Raw genomic sequence first — 19,485 nt, 5'->3', positions numbered from 1 at the left:
TTAATGGATCTGCTTCTGTTGAATTGAGTGGGAACAGAGCTGGCCTCGTAGGATTGAATTTTTAACTGTGCAAGAAACCAGGAATGATAGCATAAGGAATGACTCGAAGAAGAAAAAGGTGATTTTCTACTAGGAAAGCATGACTTCTGTGATAGAAAAGGGGAAGCTAGTGACTGCCTGCCTGAGCTAGTTCTAAGCCTGAAAGTTTACACAGCAGCAGTGATCCAACTGCAGCTTTACGGAGCTCAGTGCAGGCTAGTGTGATCTGCCAACAGTTGTAAAAAGGACCTTCTTCTCTGGCTTTGGTTTACATGCCGATCTGAATGCATTTGGGAGTAAGGGTCCTAGGTCTGGAAAACACCCAAGCAAAACTGAGTACGGAAGCCCTTCCGATGGACTGCACTTACCAAATTGAAGGGATTCATTTAATACTGCTGCTATTACTGCTAATGTACTACAAGAAGTTTCTGGTAATGCTCGCAGAGAGGCTGGCCAGCACTTTGCTGAAGAACTTTCAGGGAGACTTGCTTCACACTTTTGGTGCACAATTTCTTTTCAACTCCATTACAGTAAATTTAAGCCGGGTTAGAATCCCCTTCGTCAAAGTTGTACGAAGGGAGGTAATTGTACGTTGTTAACCTGAGAGGTTGTTCACGGGAATGCGATTCAAATGTCAGGTGGATTAAGGGACTTGAGCTAAGCACCTGGACTTGGGTGTAATGAATACAGTCCTCAAACAACATAACCGATAGGATATATCCGTGGGAAGTTTCCATGCCCCAATCTACCTGATCATCTAAACCTTCTTTCGTGGGAACTGCCTGATCATAAATTACTAGCGATTGATCCTGCACTGGGTTCTGTAGGTTGATAGATATGGGTTGGAGATACAATATCCCTTTTATAAACTGCTGAGGGGTGATCATGTATGTGACTTCAGCCCTCTGTTTCAATTGAGTTAAAAATTACTTCCTGTGCAATTCCCCATATTAGAAATTTGATTGTGTGTACATATCTTTTCAGCTAATAAATTTTGCTTTGTCAAGGAAATGCAATCCACGTGCTGTAATTTTTTTTTCTAACTGCTTTAAATGAGGAAGAATGCCTTCACCAGTCTTGAATATTTAGGACTTAATGGGGTGTTTGGGCATTTCTTTGAGACAGCTTGTGTGGTTATTAGATCTGAGCTTGTGCAGTTATTAGACCTATTGTCAATTCACGCCATTGCCTGGTTGGTTAGGTTAGGTTGATCAGGTTTCATGCCGGATTTCTGGGATCGTGGGAATTGAAGAATACTGACGTGTTGTTACTGAGCAAAAGCATTTGTTTGCTTTGACTACACCTAAAACTGTGTTGCCAAAGGTGAATGCCCAGGATTTGGGGACGTGAGCTAAGAGCAGTTAAGGTTAATGAGGTTGTCGTCCTTCAGTAAATTTGTACGTGTGAGTTTGTGCTGGTTTTGTAGCTCTCATCAGTAAGTATTTGAGATACTTGTCACAGTAGGTTTTTCCAGTATTTTGTTTGTGGGCGCTGTCCCACCGTACACTTGACTTCACAGGGAGTGGTGTGGCAGTGCAGCTCTCGTGTACTGATAGTAAAAAAAGAAAATATCGGGTGAGAAAGGTGCAGCTTCACGATGGACAATTACAGGCTGGTTTCTTAATGTGAGGGATCCTACTCTGTAGTCTAGCTTGCTAGTTAACCATGGCTTAATTCTCTCTGTATTTTTACCCTGGCATGGACTTATGTGAGGATGGAGTAGGAAGAACTAGAAAACTTGCGTGATGAAATTGAAAATCCTCAAACTGCCTTTCTCACTTCTTCCTCACACCTTACAGCCTGCACTTCGCACTGGCTGCCTCCCAGGGGTACTGGCCTTTTGCTACTTACGGTGACTCCCAGGGACCTCATCCTTCCACAAAGCATCAAGCACTGAGGAAAATCTGCTCCTCTTCTTGGCTGTCATGGAATTCTCCTGCAATCCTGTTTCTTTATTCTTTTCCAGCTTGAAGATCAAAATAAATATAGAATTAAAAATGCAGTAGCAAGTCCCATCTCTTCTAGGGACAGAGGGAGAAGTGATGAATTTGGCTGAGAGTGAGAATACTGTGTTCTTCATCCCATTTACAGCACTGCACTGTCACCTCTGAGTTTTCAGAACTGTCATATGTGACTTGTTTTCTTCGTATTTACATTCAGAAATATCAGTGATTTTTTTTTTTAAATTTTGCAAGAAACATTATCGTAAGAAGAAAACCCACAATACATCATCACCACAATCTTCAACAATCTACCTTAACCCAAGGATCACTTCTTAGTGGGAATAAACAAATAGCAGACAAAGACTGTAAAAGGCTGGGTTTTGTATGAAAAACGAGCTGGGCAGGGGCATGAATTTGTGCAAAATTTGACTAAAACGTGAAAGGGGACATGACCTCTTTCTTTAAAAACAGCATTTGTGTGCAGAGTAGGCTCGTTTGTAAATTAAAAGAATAACCACATCTTTACAGGTTTCACAAATGATTTCAATGAATGTCTGACGCTGATAACAAATGACTGTTGTACGTCTTCCCCAAAATACTCGCTGTGACTGTGATTGCAGCTCTAATTATGGCATAACAGATGCAGTGTTGTATAGCACCCGCCTTCTTCAAGATTTGTAGCTCCCTTTACTTTTACATGAGTTATTTCTCTCTTTAGTGTAGAATTTACTACTGCTAGCAGTAACAAAGAAGTCGCTCTTAAAGTAAAAAAAAAAAAAAAAAGAAAAAAGAAAAAAAGGATTATCGGATTGTTACACTGCTTACATTGTTTTTGTGCTGCAGATGTTCGTTGTGTTAGCAGCCAGCGTGATTGTGGGAGTGCGTATTCATGCCTCGTTGGGTCCTTTCCCCTTTCTCCAACCTCTCTCCTCTGCTGAGTAAGCAGTTAAAGTGACTTTTTTCTTTTGTTCCCAGCCTTCGCTACTGTTTGAGAAGGAGGGCAAGTTACTTGGCTGTTTTGTTCAGTTGTAAGTGGAACAGTATTATTTTTTTTTTCTTTTTAGGGTATTCACGAGAAGAAACAGAAGAATACATTTGCAGTTCTCACATGCATTTACATGTGAAAGTTGCTGTGTTGTTCTTCCAAAACAAGGAGGTGGTGATTTATTTTAGTAGTACAAACTACTGCCTTATGCTGTGCCAATCGCACTGCCATTGTCTGTTTTAATACTGACAGTGAATCATCTCTGAGGTGTTACAGTTGTGGCCACATGCCTTGCTCGCGTGTACGGGTTTTGGGACGAGGAGGGTGTCTGTGTGTGCGTGAGCAGCACCTCGGGCCGCAGGGACGTGGGATATGGGGGAAGCTCCGGGTGTTCCTTCCTTGACTGCCGCCAGGCACGGAGAAGTGCTGGTGACTTCTCAGGAGCTGTTCTGTCATTTCTGAGGAAGGAGGACACAAGCCTTTCTTGATGGAAATACCTTCTGTTGTGAGCCTCTTTTCTCCACGCTTCTCTTTGTTTCTTGGTTCCTCTATTAAAATAAAGCAAATCTCAAAGCTCTGCTCAACAAGTGTACCGGGCCAGGGCCAATCTGCCACGCAATAGTGGTTCTTTCGGCCAGATGAACTAGAAGTGCATAGCGTGCATTTTCCAATGAGACTCTCCCGTTTGAGAGCTCGCCTTGAGTGGGGAGAGAACAACCGGTGAGACAGTGACTGGCACCGGTTGCCCATAGAGGTGGCCGATGCCCCAGCCCTGGAACCCCTCCCGCCCAGGTTGGAGGGGGCTCCGAGCAACCGCACCGAGCGGAAGATATCCCCGCTCGCTGCAGGGGCGTGGGCGACCGTTCCACGGTTCCCGACCAGCGCTTCTCCCTCCGGAGCAGCACCTCCCTCCCCGGCACCCGGGGGGAGGCCGGGGCACCGCCGCCCCGCCCCGCCGCCGCCGCTGCCACGGCAACGGCACCGGCACCGGCGCTGCGCCCGCCCCCGGCGGGCACCACCCTCGGCCGGGGCTGGGCGGCCGGAGGTTTTCATGGCACGGCTCGGCGCCGGCAAACCCGCTCGCTAGGATGAACGAGGAGGCAGCCCAGAAGAGCGACGGCGGCGAGAAGTGCAACGGCGGTAATCAGAGGAGGAAGAGACCCAAGAAGGTGGGGCCGGGAGCCGGCGGGCGGCGGTGCGGGGCTCGGAACGCGGCTCCCGCCCTGGCCTTGGCAGCGGGGCCGGGGCAGGTAGCCCGGGCTGGCCGGCGGCCGCGGGGAAGCCGCTCGGGGGGAGGGAGGGAGGGAGTGCGGGCTGCCGCGGCCCGGGGGAAGCCGAGGCGGGCGGACAAGGGCTGCGCTCCCGGGAGCCGACCTGCTGGGGCTCCGCAGGCGAGGGGCGGGCTCCTTGGCCGGACGGGGGAATCGATGCTGTTGTGATATCCGAACCGGGGGGTTAAGCAGAGGGCTGTTGCTTGCTTGCTGCTGCTTTTTTTTTTTGTGAACAGCTGTCTGTTTTGTCGCGTTGAGGTTGCTTTCTTTAGGCAGGGGGTGCCTCTCAGCGCGGGCTCCCCTGTGCTCCCCGTAAGAGGGCACTTGGTTTTGACAGAGGAAAAACAAAACCTGTGTGCGATGGCATCGGCTTGGCTTGTGGGCTTCTGCCGCTTCCTCTTCAAGCGATATGGATGCAGGTTTATAAACCTTTAGTTTACTGTTCCGGAAATGTTTCTTAGATTGCGTTATAAACAAGCACGCAGAGATGTGTTGCCGGCTTTTGTACCGTCTGTGGTAATTCAGCGATGTTAACGAAAAATAACTGGGTAAAAATGTGGATTGTTCAGCCACACCCAGTTCTTAGGGCACTTTCTCTGTGTGTCCAGTCTCTATCGTAAATGGTTGATTTGCAAGGTATAGTGTGCTTGTTCCCTCAACCCCCTGCTTGAGGTAATTTCTTTTTAATGGCTCTCATTGTGGGTAACTATTTGTTTCTGCTTGGGTTTCCTCTTCCCTCGAAGAGGAAAGATGTCTGTGGTTCTGCATGATTATGACATAAACTGGTTTACGGTTTTTCCCCCCCACCCCTTAATCTTAATTGATAGAATATCAGTCACCCCACTGAAATGTCTGGGACTACTTGCAGGATGAGGAAGAATTTAATCCATACAAAGTATATCCACCCGTGAATTCTGCAGTCCCTTGTTTTGCATAGAATTTGCATTTTAACCAAAGTGGTATATGAGCAAGACAAATTGCTACAAATGGAAATAATCTGTAGAGCTGCAAACAGATGCTTACTCGGGGACTTTTGCAAGGGTTTTGACCTGGTGAAGGAAAACTGTTTTGTAATAGGTGATACCGTTAGTCCCCATTTTATCACAGAGGGAAGATTCTGTATGTATAATGGTAAGGGTATGAGATAATCTAGTCCAAGAAAGAAATTGAACAAAAACATCCTCACCCCACCCCATTGTGCTTGGAATATTGCCTGGATCTCCACACAGTGGGGGATTTTATATAGCACGTTGGCCTTATATTTAAGCACAGCCAAGCAGCAGAGGGAATATTTGCTTCAACTTACCTCTGAATTTGAAGGGTTTATTTGTGGGGGTGTTTAAATCCAGATGAGGAAGTAAAAAATCAAATGATCAAGTGCATACCCAGTGTTTTCATTTGACTGTTAGATAACCTGGGAACAATGTCGTACCAGGGGAGAGGTTTTGAAGACCTAGGGAATTGAAGTGGGTGTTTCCTTCTCCTCTTTTTTATCCATCTATACGTGGTTTCTTGCTTTGCCATTGTTTTCCAAGTAAAGTGGCCGAGAGCCTTTTAAGGTTGAAACACAAGTATATGCCGCTGCTGCCAAATGAATGTTTAGAAAGCCTCTCTTATATTGAGTCTCCATATTCAGAGTCTTCTAACAGCTGATGTATCTTCATTTTTCAAAAAGCATAATGAATATTTGGGTATTTTTTTACAGTTGTATCTTACAGCTAGAAAATATTAATTGGGCATTTTTAATTGGTAAATGTAAGCCAAAAAATTCTTAATCGCTCGGTTTAGATGCAATAGATGTTGGTGCATCAGGTCTGGTATTGGATTAGCTCTGCTGAAGCTTTACCCTTAGTGGCTTTATGAGGAAATACAGCTTTAGGCTTTAGTATTCTTTTTAAATTCTAAGAATAACTTTTGTAAAACCTAAAAATAGATTTTTTTTTTTTTTTTTTTAATGAGAAATAGACACCCTGGAATAGCCAAGAGTATAAGAATTCCAGATTGAATTCCTTTGCATTTTGATTAAGTAGGCACAATTTCTTTTGGGAACAGAGATGAAAGTGCCAGGTGCAGGAGCTCCAAAATCAAAAGTAGTGTAGCCTGTTTTCAGGTTCTGAACTACTTTTGCTGAACGAAGCTGCATTGCGCCATCCAACATGCCCTCTATCTGTTCTGTGGAAGTTGATCCCTTTTGTGTGGATAATTAAATATTAATTGAGCCAGATGAGTTTGATCTATGTATTGGGAGAGACAGAGAGAAACGCATCTCAGATACAGCATTCAGCTGGATCTTCTATATTCCAGGAGGGTGTCCCAGCTAGGAAGCAATGTAGGGTTTTATCTAATTTTCAGCAGTACCCCAGGGTTTTTTTTATGCGTGTGCACTTGAAAATGAAAAGGCTTCAGTTTCATCCTAATACAGGATAGGAAAACCTGAAATTTTGGTAACGTGGAGAAAAAAGCCTACTCACCCTAATCCAGATTTAATTCTTGTGGTGATGCTTGTGGCTTTGTGCATTCCAGTGAGTCAGTGGGCTGCCTTAATAGGTTTGTGAATCCAATGGTAAGGTTGCATCCAGTTTCCCTGTGGAACGTTGCCTCCACATGATAACTGGGATATGGTAAAATTTGTGTTCCTGGGGAAAAAAAATCATGCTAAATTTCTGTGTTCCTCCGGTTCTAGTGTTAGAGAGCATAGGATGCATCGTCCTGGAGGCAGAAGTGAACAGAACGGCCTTGTTCTGTTGCTGGTGTAACTGCACGGAAGCCCAGTGAAAGCAGTGTGCATTGGTCCTCTCGTCTTGGTAGCTGGTGTACCATTCGTGTTGAAGGAGTAGCATAGCAAGTGAATATGAATTCATAATACATTAGTTTTTTGACGTCTCCTTCTGTGTTTTGCCAAGTGTATTGTGAAGTGTCCTAAGTGCCAAATTCCTTTAATTCCTTTCAAGGATGTTTTTTATTGTAGAGTGTTTCAGATCAAAGATGACTAGTATTGGTCATCATGTAGAAAATGAAGCATATTCCTGTATCTAGTACTAAAAGCACTGATGGCAAAGGGGTTTCCAGAAACCACAGGTTCTTACCCCACTGATCATAAAGCACACACCATTGATGGGTCGATGCAAAAATAATCTGTTTTAGCTTATTGTGGAATTCCAGTCTTGTCACTTGTATTGCTCATTATTTAAGAGAAATTAAAAGCTTGGAGTCAAGCTCATACTATAAAAAGCTCAGTGGAAATTGTAGTGCTGATTTAAAGGAACACAAATGAGACTTCTTTCCTAACCTAAGCATCATCTCCTATTTTAAATGTATCTATGGAAAAAATTAAATTGGATGTATGGGGTGAGGTACTTCCACTGGAAGTTGTATACTTGCTAATGGAATCATTGCGGTGTACAAGTTAATACTTTTAGTGAGTTCTAATTACTTAAGACTATTCATTCCATGCATGTGGTAATTGAGACCCATTTTGGAATACAAGCGCGGCGTTGGTTACCTATGTTCAAGAACAAGAATCCAAACGTACACAAAGCATGCAGAGAGGGAATGCTAGGAGACAGCCTGTCTTACGCGAAAAATAGAAGAGCTTGGGTTTAGCGTGCTAAAGCAAAAGGCTATCTGAGGGGAAAAGGAAATGAGGCTCTTCAGCAGCCTTCTAATAGGTTTAATCAGGTAAAGAGCCAAGAGAAACTTGATTAATTATGGATGAGATGCGATTTCTCGAATGTATCACTGGACTAGATTCAACTGAAGGAGGTCCCTTTCAATCCCATGTTCCTGTGTTTTCACCTATGTCATTTACTGTGCTGTAATCACATTACATAACGGTTTAATTCATGGTAAATGTGGCTATTTAAGTTTTCTAAAATGTTTGTTTACCCGGTTATTTCATTCTTCCAGCTACTAAATTTAGTGGAAAATTGGATGCCATCAGAAGAAAAATTTGAACCAGTGTCCATCTCTCCCTAAAATCTGTATGGGGGCTTGCATGACAGCACTTCCAATCTGCTGGGTGGTGTTTCCTCTAAATTGCTTTCATTTCACACTTGCGAAGTCTAATTTAGTCTTCTCTAGTTGCTGCTGTTTCCCTTGCTATCCCATTATTACTGGTGACAGACGAATAGCTGTGACAATGCTGCTCTTTGCTGTACCGTTTGATGATCCGAGACAAAACCAGAGTATGCCTCCTCTTCTAAGAACACGTTCTCTAGTTTTAGAAGAAAGAAGTTTTTCCTTCAGATGATACACAGTAAACTGAACAGGCAGAAAGAGCTAATGAGGAAAACCAGTCTTTCGTTCAGGACCAGGATATCTAAAAGGCTTTATCACAGAGCAAAAGTGGTAGTTAAAAGTTAACCTAACTCCCTGGTGTTCAATATTTGTTAATTTTACTAGTAACGTAGTTTCTGTAAGTCTGGAAGGTTTCATTTTTTTTTTCAGCTGAACCAGTTTTAGAGAACTGGAACTGCCTTGCTTTCAGTTGGGTTAATCCAATTTACATGAACGCAAACAAGCAGAGAAATGGTGCTAGAATTTGCTCGGGAAAGAAGAGAATAAACGGAGAGAAAGGCAAACTTATTTTTAGGTCATAGAGGTAAGAGACAGGTTTGTAAAGAGACTTTTAGGGATCTAACCAGACATATTCTGAAATGTCTGCACTACATTTCAATATGGTTTGCGCTATCGTAAATCTGACGCAACTCCGCTGATATTCTTGCATTATTGAGATCAGGTTTTGCTTGTTCTCTTTGCCTTTTCTTCCTATCACAGGGCTTCCAGCACATTTTGTGCCAGGTATAAAACTAACATTAGAGCTACAAATGCTTCAATGTGTCTTTTCTTCTCTCCTTCCCTGCCTGTCCCCTCGAGCTTTAGTTGTTACGTGCATTGGTAACAAAACGAAAATGAGGTGTATTTATCCCGCTATGAGGTTAAGCGCCTTATCTCTATGTCACTACTTGCCACAGAGCAACCATCACTTTTGATGATTGCATCAGCACAACGCCCTGTGCTTCTCTCATGGCAGCCCCATGGTGGTTGACACTCTGGAGAAATAATTTCCATTTACTTACAGCAGTGAGACAGGGAAAATAATGATGGGCAATACAGCTGAACATCTGGACTACAGCATTTGGTGTTGTCGTCGTGGTTGTTTTTCTAGCATGGTAAAGTGTGTAAGACAGAGTATGTGATACTGGCTGTAGGGTTCGGCATTCGGAAGATCTCGCGATGTCATGGAAAGTTAGAGGGTTAGTCGCAGCCTTATGATGTATCTGTAATCCCGCCTACCCTTGTTAGTATAAAAGGAATTAACTGCGCAATAAAAGGCGGAAGTTGGCGCTCACACTGTGTGTGTTATCTGTCTCTTTTCCTGGTCTGGGGCTGACCAGTGATCTAATCGCGGCACCTTGATATGTGGCGAACGCTACACTGGCCACGTGGCTGAGCCTGGCCTTTCTAGCTCTTTATGTTCTAGTGTAACAGGATCACTTCAAGCTTTATTGTGCTCCGTTGTATTGATGGAACAAGCCGTGAACAAGTCTTATGGTTGACACAACTACTTATAAAGTTACGTTTATTCATTGTGGGCTTTGAAGTTAATATATATACATTGCTTTTAAAAAGGTTGGTGGTTTTTTTTTTTTAATGGAGTAATAGGAAGCTACAAAGGGATGGAGTTAGTGTATTGGCAGATTTGTGCAAGTGTTATATTTCATGGATTAAATACTGTGAAGGTAACAAGGAGGAAATCATCTGGATAAGAGTGGTGAATTTTATACAGAACTGGGTGAAGTGTTGAGCCTGCATCCGCCTGCCGTGCAGTCTGGGCTCCTGCTTTATCATTTGCAGTTCTTGCTCATTTTCACCAATGTTTGGCAAACATCAATTGAGTCAGAGAAGCGAGTCCCTTTTTCCCCAGCCAGCTTCCCTCTCTCCCTGCAGGGTGCCTGGGGCTGTCAAGTATCACACATATTGTATTGCATTTGCACATCTCGCAGCCTTGTCATGCGTTCCTGCGGGCCAACAGTGACACAGGCTGAGCTGGGCTTTCAGGCGGCAGCTTAAAGCTGCCTGTCCTGGCTCTCTGGGGACGTTGGGGTCCGTGCTGGAGGCAGCCACGTGCGCTCCGTCTGCCTCCTCTCCTCCTGGTTATGCTGCAGTGTGTGTTATGATGGAAGAGCATCTGGGAAAAGGGTTTCAGCAACAACATAGGTCAGTGAGAAGGTCTGATACTTATAAACATACCTGTAGTGAGTGTTCTGTTTGGTCTTCTGTAGGTTTGTTTTGTTTTGCTTTTTTAAATATTACCTATTGCGCCAACACCAGACCATTTCTCTCTTCAGGCAGTCACCATTCAGCAAGATGTGTACATGAGGTCTGGCTATTCAGCTGATTTGAGCAGCAGTCTGGGGGTGTATCAGCACCCTCTCAGGTTCTCTGCTTCTCTTACCTGCCTGTCTCTAGCAGAGATGGTGTGTTTTGTGCAGCTGTGTCTCTGCGTCCACTGGGCATGCTATGTTTTTGTTTTAGATTGCGTTTCTGGCTAGGAAAGTTTTTCCACTCTACAAATTGAGACTGACATATGCAGCACATAGATATTTAGGCTAGACATTGGGAACCCTGGAGCTCTGAAATGCAAGGAACAGAGGGAGGCCAAGAAAATAGTAAGATGGCTAGGGGCTCTTACATCCTCATTTATTTGCAGGAATTAATTATTTCAAAATCTTTTCTAGCTGATTAAGTGGGTTGCTTTTGTCCTGGTGACAGAAATTGCTGAGCTGAAAGTTTGAACTTACTGTTATTATTCCTGCACTCTGTAGGAATAATTCAGCATTTCCATACTTAGGTTTCAGTAGAAATGTGCTATACTGTTGTTCATTTGGTGTGATCCTAGTCATTTTGCATTTTCTTATTTACTTCCACTTGTTTTCATTGTGTTCTGGCACCAAATACAGGAGGGGAAAAGTTTTTTACACAGTAGATGGAGGTGGGCTAGTGTTTAAGGCTCCCTCAGAGTAGTTTCTAAAATAGCATGAGAGAGGCACTGAATTGCTTCAGGTCACTTTTTGTCAACAATTCCTACTTGAAAATACATGTAATTAATTTTCAAATGAATCTTTCTCTCTTGTGAGTGTGATTTTGGAGGGTGGAAATGTAGTATTACGTCTTTGCCTTTTAAACAAAAAGACAGTGTATCCTTGCAGGCATTGCAAGTCAAATGTGTGGGCATTGATTAGTCTTCCCCAAACCTTCTTGAAACAAAAATGTTCCTTGAGCATACAGCAATTTAGGGAGTGAAAGTAGATGCCTACCCGTATTATCTCACCTTTTCTGTGGCTGCTTCCACCTAGCCTGCAGTTGGGTTACAGGCAGGTAAACAATTTGTCGCCTACTTCTATTTTCTCTCAGGTTAGCTCACACGCGTGCACACACAATTTTAGTCCATGAATGAAGTGCTCTCTGGAGAATAGGATTGGCTCCTGAGGAAACGATAAGAGTAAATGGCAGTAATTGCAGTTTGAACTGATTTTTAAGTTAAATAGCATATAGGTTTCTGCCACAGGCAAAGTATTTCAGAAGTGCTTGGTTGCTTTGTTTAATCCAGTCTTGGATGGCAGGCGTTTATATTATGCTGTCGTACTGGATCTGAGCAAACAGAGTGTATAGATTTAAATTGACCCCAGGAATGCACAGATTCCTGTGACAATTTAGCTTCATGATCAATTAAATCTGCTAATTGTTCCACTACTAGGCTTTCTTTATAAGGCAGTGTTTGAAGAATCTGTCGACATAGCTGAGGCAGCAAAGAACATTGGTGATAGTTTTGAAATACATAAATGAAAAGTGTGAACTGATGAAGTTTATAAACAATTTATACCCTTCTATAGAAAATATGATTCTGAACCTTGTCTGTATTAAAAATTGTGCTACTTTCCTGTGACTGAAAGATTCTGCTAGTCCCTCTTTTTTCAATGTTTTAAAAATCTAATACGCCTGGCAGCTTTCAATATCAGAGATCAGATGTCAACGTATAAATGTCAAGAAACAGTGGCAGTCATTCATCATGCAAACCCTTAGAAGCCTAATCTGACCGTCCTGATAGATACATTGCTATGATCCAACCAAAAAAATGAATGAATAGGCGTAAACATGAGGAGAAGCAGGCCATGGGTTGTGTATGTATGCGTTTGAGTATGTGTTGTTATGCTGTATCTCAGCCTGTTTGTGCATGTTTTTTTCTAGTGCATGGCAACTGAACACAGTGGGCCATAGTCTCTGCTGGATGTCAGCGTAGGTTTGTTACAGCCAGCGGGGGCTCTGCCAGCTTTCATCAGCTGAGGATCTGGTCTCTTGTTGCTGTGTACCTATGCAACAGAGCAGAGTGTGGTGAATATCAGAAAGCAGAAGTGCTGGAATGGGCGCAGATTTTCCAATCAATCTATGATTCATGCTCATTAGCTTTGAAACACTGAAGAAAGGCGCTTTATGAGCTGGCATTTCCATTTGCGCTTTAACTGCTTTACTCACGCTGAAGACAGAGTGATGACTACAGCATTCGCAAAAACAAGTGAAAGAGTGAGATGGGAAATGCATTCTGTGCCTTGTCTAAAGGTCACCGCCCTGCCAAAGGCTCACTGCTCTGGTTAGAGATCACGGCCTTCAACTCAGTCATTGGAACTACTGATACTGTGTTATTTTGTGTAAAAATGCAAGTTAAATGGATTAAGTGTAGAGTTGAGTTACACGTTTCCTTTGGTGCGCTTCAGAGTTGGGGAGGAAAGGTGTAAGTATCCTCCCCATGTAGCTTGTGCTCCCCACCTGAAAGACAAGCACAGCTTTTGTTTTTGCATTTATTTTTTATTAACTGCTTCTAATAGTGCAGAAGGTGTTTTCCAAGGAAGCCCTGGCACTTGCAGAGCTTGCAATCACTGTGGCTGGGTTTGGAGGTGTAAGTGTGTGGGGGCTTATGGTTAATTATATTTGACACTGTGTATTTGTACACGCCTCTCTCCCCCCGGTTGTCAGCATAACTGCTTTTTTCACAGCAACATCACCAACAGAAGCAGCAGGCGATGGCTTTCAATTGTAAAACAGCTGCCATGAACTCATTATGCACTAATGTATACTTTAAGATGCAAGATTGTTCCTTTGCAGTGTAAGCTTAGGAGTGTAGTTGACAGCAATTAGGATAGTGGTGTACAACATGCAGGTCCTAGAAATCATTGTTATAAACTGGTTGCTACCTCTGAACAGAAATAATACAGTCTGGCTCATATTTATACAGCAGTTACATGAATGGAATCCCAATTTTTTTAGTGAATGAACAGAAAAAATCCTGCTGGAAATCTCTTCTGCACAATGTAGCTTCATGTAAATAGAAACCAAATACACTTAATTAAAAAAACAATAACGAAATGAAAGTGGTAAATACAATTAATGAAAGTCACTTTTTAATTGAGGTAATTAAAGTGACGAAGATACGGTTACAAACCAGTTAAGTATGAGTTAGAGTCAGTGAAGCTTTATGCATTGGGTGTTGATGCTGGTGACCAGAGTTAATGGATCATTCATGTGGGTAAGTGACGTTTGGACTGGGACCTTTGTTTATTTTCTCCCATCCGTCCTCTTGGGAGGATTAATGTGATGATGAATTTTTATGGTTTTTTTCCCCCCTGAAGGAGGGAACAAATGGTTAACCTTTTGTTGAAACTTCTGAGAAAATAGATGTAGTTAATCTCCCTGAAAGAGAAGCCCTAGTTAATACAGAATGAAATCAAACACTTCAGATTGGGTTAGTTTCCAGGCTCCAAAGTCTGTAACGCAGCTGTAGCACTTGTAATCTTGTTTAGAAATAAGTTCTGAAACCGATGGGGTTATGGGTTTGTGTTTTTCTGTTCCAAGACCGAGGCCACAGTTTGACAAGTGGTGTAAGATGGCGCTGCGACCAGTTGAATTGGGCATGGCGTGTCCTTCCTGGGAACCGGAGTAAGAAACTGATGTCTGACCTCCCTTCTTTCTTTCTGTAGAGGAGGTGGGATGGGAAGGGATGGAAAGGAGCAACTGGGAGGGGAGAGAAAGTGGAGCTGTTTCTTGTGTGACAGTTTCAGTGCTTGACTAGATCGTTGGAGAGAAAATTCTGGATCTTTTTCACTATTATGTACTTATAAAAAACCTTTATTGGAACAGTATGAAAAGCACATAATTATTTGGTGCTTTTTTTCTGTCTAAAATGTGATTTGTAGGAATACAAATGAAATGACAGTGCTATTTACATTACTGTAACGCATGGCTCAACCAAGTGAGATTGGGCTGCCACTCTAATAATGGTGATATTAACATACAGTCATTTTCTCAAATAGCATTTTTCATCATTTCAGCTAATGTGCTTTATAGAATAAAATTGGTATTACTGCCTTATGCTGTAGTCAGTCGCTTTGCAGTGGTTTGCCCAGGGCAGCCTCAGGTGCAAATGCCAGAGCAAGGCTGAGAACCCAGTGATCCTCAGTTCTCCTGCCTCTCTTCCACTGCTAGGGACCAGCTTCAAGGGCTTTTATTCCGCACATCACCCCCCCTTTTTAAAAGCCTGCCTCTTCTCTTTGCTCTCCATGCCTTGTACTTTTCACCTGAAGACCTGAGCCCAAAGTCTTTTCTAAGAGGTTATGCAAAGCATTTGGGGACTCATTCAGATTGATTTGAACATTAATATATTGAGATGTGCCCTGGAAAGCATACCCATATCTTAGCTGCATTCAGACAAACCCCACAACTCATTTTTACAGCCTGAGTCAAAGCTTGCTGAAATTAATGGAAGGATTTCTGTTGATTTTAGTAATTTTACTGCCTTCAGTAATTTTGACTGCCTTTTAATGGCTTTGAGATTGAGACCATCAGGAATGAGTTGAATATTTCCTTGTTTACCCTTGATGTTTATGGCATGTAGCTACATTAGTAGCTGAATTAGGGCTAATTTTCAATATACTTAGAGCTTGGATTGATAAATTCTGGGGCCAAGTCTTTAATCCTTTTCTGGAAAATTTTTCCTTATTACTTAGTAAAGTTGTCTGGATGGTTTTACTGCAGTAGTAATGATGACCATTAGTATATATTGATGTTTGTGGAAAACATATAATACCATCAATCCATTTCCCAGCTTGTGCCATAAGATTCAGCAAACAGATACCTGTAGAAACATACAGATGCTTATCTTGCTGAAGCATATAAATTCACCTTTAAATAGAAAAGCAGTGGTCAGCTATGATCTACCTGTATCTCAGTAAGGATTGAGTAAGTCATGTATTGCCTTGAGGTGGTGAAATGTATGGGTGGATTATTTATTCCAGATGGTATTAAAACAGTTTCTTCTGATGAGAGTTTATTATTTTCACTGTTTGTTTTTTTTTTTTTTTTAAGAACCATGCATCAAACAGCAACTCTAACTTCTGACTGCCTATCATCAATTCTTTTGTATTTCACATTATGCCATTGTCAAGACCCAGGGATATATTTCCCCTGCTGTAGTCCATAGTGAAGCATCAGTGCTCATCAGTGTTCCGTCACCTGTGGCACTGAAGTATCTTGCTTCTTTTTGAAGGCATTATTAAACTTGCAAGATATGGCAGTAGCATGATTTTAGTGAAGGTTGCTGGAGCTCTGGTTAATGATCAGTAAGAAGAAAGCTGGAATTAGACGCCAGCAAGCACGTTGATTAAATGAGCCATTATTTCCCTGGAAATTCAGTTCTTCTGTTGCCTAGTGTAGTATTGTCATTTTAAATATTGGCACTGAGGTCAATATGTGAACAATTAGTTTTTCCAGCAGTAAGGACAGTCTGTATAAATTTGTAACAAACATTAAAATTAAGATTAGCGTGACATGATAACTTTAAGATTAGCGTGAATGAAATATGAATGGAAACGTATAGGGGTGTGGTGGTAAACACCAGAAACAATTGTGACAAGAAAATAAGGGTTCAAAGAATAGCCTCTATTGGTAATGCAGCAAAATGGAAAAAACGTGCCATTTAAGTCCAGGCCAGAAGGACTGTGCTGTGAAAAGCCCGCTGCAAAGATCACTTGGCCCCAGAAGACCCTGCATCCATTGACTGCAGGATAGCAAAAGAGTTGCTGCAAATCATATCTGCTGCTCCTTTTCCTGTTAGTCCACCAAGAAAACAGACCTACATTTTAGAAAAAAGGAAAACCAGACAACAAGCAGCAATGCTTTGACTTAGATGTATGGAAGCTAAAGTAAGCAGGATTTTTACCACCCTGTGACAAGTGTTTGACATGTAATGAGTATAAAAGATCTCTCCGAAGCTTGTTCACTGTCACCAATAAAGAGGTATGGGTAGCTGCCCTCCCTTGTCCTGTGTTGCAGGTGATGCTGTCCAGACTGCTCTGCACACCCACCTTGGTGCTTGTGAAGATGTGAGTGTAAGACTGCAAGTGAATGAAATTTGTAAGAAAATAAATAGGAGTGGTAAAACAAACTTACTTAAAGGTTTTTTAAAATAAGTATCAGGTTCTCCCTTCATAGCCCGCAGAGTTCTGTTTCACTATTCTCCTACAAGGCTCCCAGTGTTGCTGGAAATAAGGATGAGGTTTTGGAAAATCAGGCTGTGTGATTGTTTCTAAAATACAAACTGAGGTGCACGTTTATTGTGCCTGAATTTGCAAATTCCGATGCTACCTTGTTATGTCATACAAAGCCCCCAACCTGTGAAAGGTTTAGTGTGACTGTTTTGAGGGGTTTTTTTCACACAGTCAGAAGGTGACTTCAGCAATATTGTTATGCTGTTCTGCATTGCTGAAAGCCTTCATCAGAGTTTTGGTGTGCAGATGTTGCAGTCACAAGGATAATCTAAAATGTGGTACATAAATGTAGTGCTCCAAGGACAACAGGGAGGGCACATCAATTGCGAGAAGCTTTTGCAACAGCTTCACTTATGACAGAGATTTCATTTTAAGAAAGACAATGAGCTTCTCAATACAGGAGTAATGTCAAAGGATACAGATGATGTTATTGGATGCTTGTGCTAACTGAGAATAAGACTTGGGTTTTATTGTAGCTCTGTGTCCTGGTGTAACCCCAGCCAGCAATTAAGCCCCACGCTCCCCCCTGGTGGGATGTGGGAGAGAATCGGAAGAGTAAAAGGAAGAAAACTTGTGGGTTGAAATAAAGACAGTTTAAGTAGTAATGCAAAAGCCGTGCACATAAGCGAAGCAAACCAAGGAATTCGTTCACCGCTTCCCATCAGCAGTTCCCGTATTCAGCCATCTCCAGGAAAGCAGGGCTCCATCACGTGTAACCGTTACTTGGGAAGACAAATGCCATCACTCCGAAGGTCCCCCCCTTCTTCCCCCAGCTTTATACGCTGAGCATGACGTCCTATGGTGCGGAATATCCCTTGGGTCAGTTGGGGTCAGCTGTCCTGGCTGTGTCCCCTCCCAACTTCTTGTGCCCCTCCAGCCTTCTTGCTGCTGGGGTGGGCTGAGAAGCAGAAAAGGCCTTGACTCTGGGTAGGCACTGCTCAGTAGTAACTAAAACATCCCTGTGTTATCAACACTGTTTTCGGCACAAATCCAAAACATAGCCCCATGCTAGCTACTGTGAAGAAAATTAACTATATGCCAGCCAAAACCAGCACACTCTGACATGTTTTCCTGTGATCGGTGTCCAGAATTTCAACCTCCCGTTGGCTGCGGTTGAGAGTAGCGGGAAGGGCAGTGCTATGTGAAGGCAGCTGTTAGCATTACATGAGTGTGGAGGGGACGAGCTCTCGAGCTGCCCTGGGGCTGCATTTGCAGAGTGAGGTTATGATGCAGAAGAACTACAAAGAAAATTCTGTGTGCGGAAAACCCTTACAAATAATGGCAGGGATTATTTGCGGGCAGTGGTACCCGGTGTGATTGTAAGGAATGAAAAACTCTCTTAGGCAAATAAATTAGCAAACCAGTAACTTTACTGACAAATGAGTAAATTTCTATTTTGAAGAGAATGCTGCCATTTATGAATGTGGTTGTATGGCAAAACTCACTCTACAGTCTTTGTTTTCAGAGCAGCAGAGAGAGTATATGTTTCAGTGTGTTTCAAAAAACTCTGAAGACCTTAGCAGGAAATGTCAGTATGATCCCTTCCCTCTTTCAGATTTCTTTTTAAAAGCATTGTTTCATTTTTGATCTCATAAATACAACTATAAATACAAATATTTGTGCTGTTACTCATAGGTATTGCTGGACAAAATTTTAAAGTTCCATTTTAATTACATTCTGTCTTACAAACATTTCAGAACAGAGGTGGAAGAAACGTACTTTCTTTACATTGATCTCATTCAGCATCTGTTAAAGTTGATGTGAATTTTCAGGTTTGGCCACAAAGTAGGTTCAAATGATTGCTGAAGTCCTTTGTCCGCTCCATGTGCAATGTGTCACTCCATGTAGTGCTCAGTGAATTTTTTTTCTTAGGTTGTTAAATGCCTTCAGTGTATCTGTCTGCTCGAATAAAGAAATATTTCTTCATTGTTCTAAATGAAGAAATGTTTCTCTAGCCTCTGGGAATTTACTAACTGCAGAGGTTTCACAACTGGGTTGCTGGCATGTAATATAATATCAGTGAAACAAAATGGAGACCCACAGAAGAAAAACTTATGGGAAGGTTTTCAGGAAAATAAGCTGAAATTCAAAAAGGAACAACTCTAGGACAAGAACTCCATTTTGTTTCTAAAAAACAAACAGGGTTTTTGTCAGCAACTCTCTGTTCTTTAGACGTCATTTTGAAAATAAGGTTTATCGTTCTCTTTACTTCATCTCTTCTCTTGATATTTTTAGAATATGCCTAAAATCTCTTGTCTCTCTTGACTTGGCTGCTAGCCAAGTTTTTAGTTCAGAATTTATTCAAGCTTTTGTCCTTGTGCCAGTTGCTTTGTTACCCCTGTGCAGGTGCTGGGCTTCCTGATAGCAGGCATAACAGCAGGTGGTAGCGGTCTGGGCACCGGTGACCACACTGCCAAAATTAATGAGCAGTGGCTCCACAACCCAGCAGCAGCTTCCCCGCTCACCTTTTCAGTCTTCAGTAGAAGAGGTTCCCTTCCCCCACCTTGTTCTATGTCTTTTATAAGATGACCTTTATAAATGTGAGATCTCTGCTAATTTCTGTGTGTTTGATGCCAGGTGTTGATGTATGCATTTTTATACAGGTCATGAAATTTTATGTCATTGATGTAAAGCACGCTAGTTGTAAG

The 19,485-nt window shown here is 42.4% G+C and overlaps 1 protein-coding gene across 15 annotated transcripts in view; it reads left to right on the top strand.

Moving 5' to 3' along the window:
• ANK2 (ankyrin 2) overlaps positions 1 to 19,485 on the top strand; it is a 381,284-nt gene that overhangs the window by 125,403 nt on the left and 236,396 nt on the right. For 4 of the 15 annotated variants that reach the window (XM_069809019.1, XM_069808863.1, XM_069808756.1 and 1 more), the window contains exon 1: positions 4,001 to 4,136. The exons of 2 other annotated variants lie outside the window; for them this stretch is intronic. In XM_069809019.1, coding sequence (XP_069665120.1) covers positions 4,056 to 4,136 — 81 coding nt within the window. In that variant the 5' untranslated portion in view covers positions 4,001 to 4,055. Of the gene's footprint in view, positions 1 to 3,987; positions 4,137 to 19,485 lie in introns of those variants that run through there. 9 more of the 15 variants (XM_069807877.1, XM_069806997.1, XM_069806247.1 and 6 more) reach the window with 4 other exon arrangements.

Source organism: Haliaeetus albicilla, chromosome 1 (genome assembly GCF_947461875.1).
Source record: "Haliaeetus albicilla chromosome 1, bHalAlb1.1, whole genome shotgun sequence".
NCBI lineage: Eukaryota > Metazoa > Chordata > Aves > Accipitriformes > Accipitridae > Haliaeetus > Haliaeetus albicilla.
This window is presented reverse-complemented; position numbering and strand designations above follow the sequence as displayed.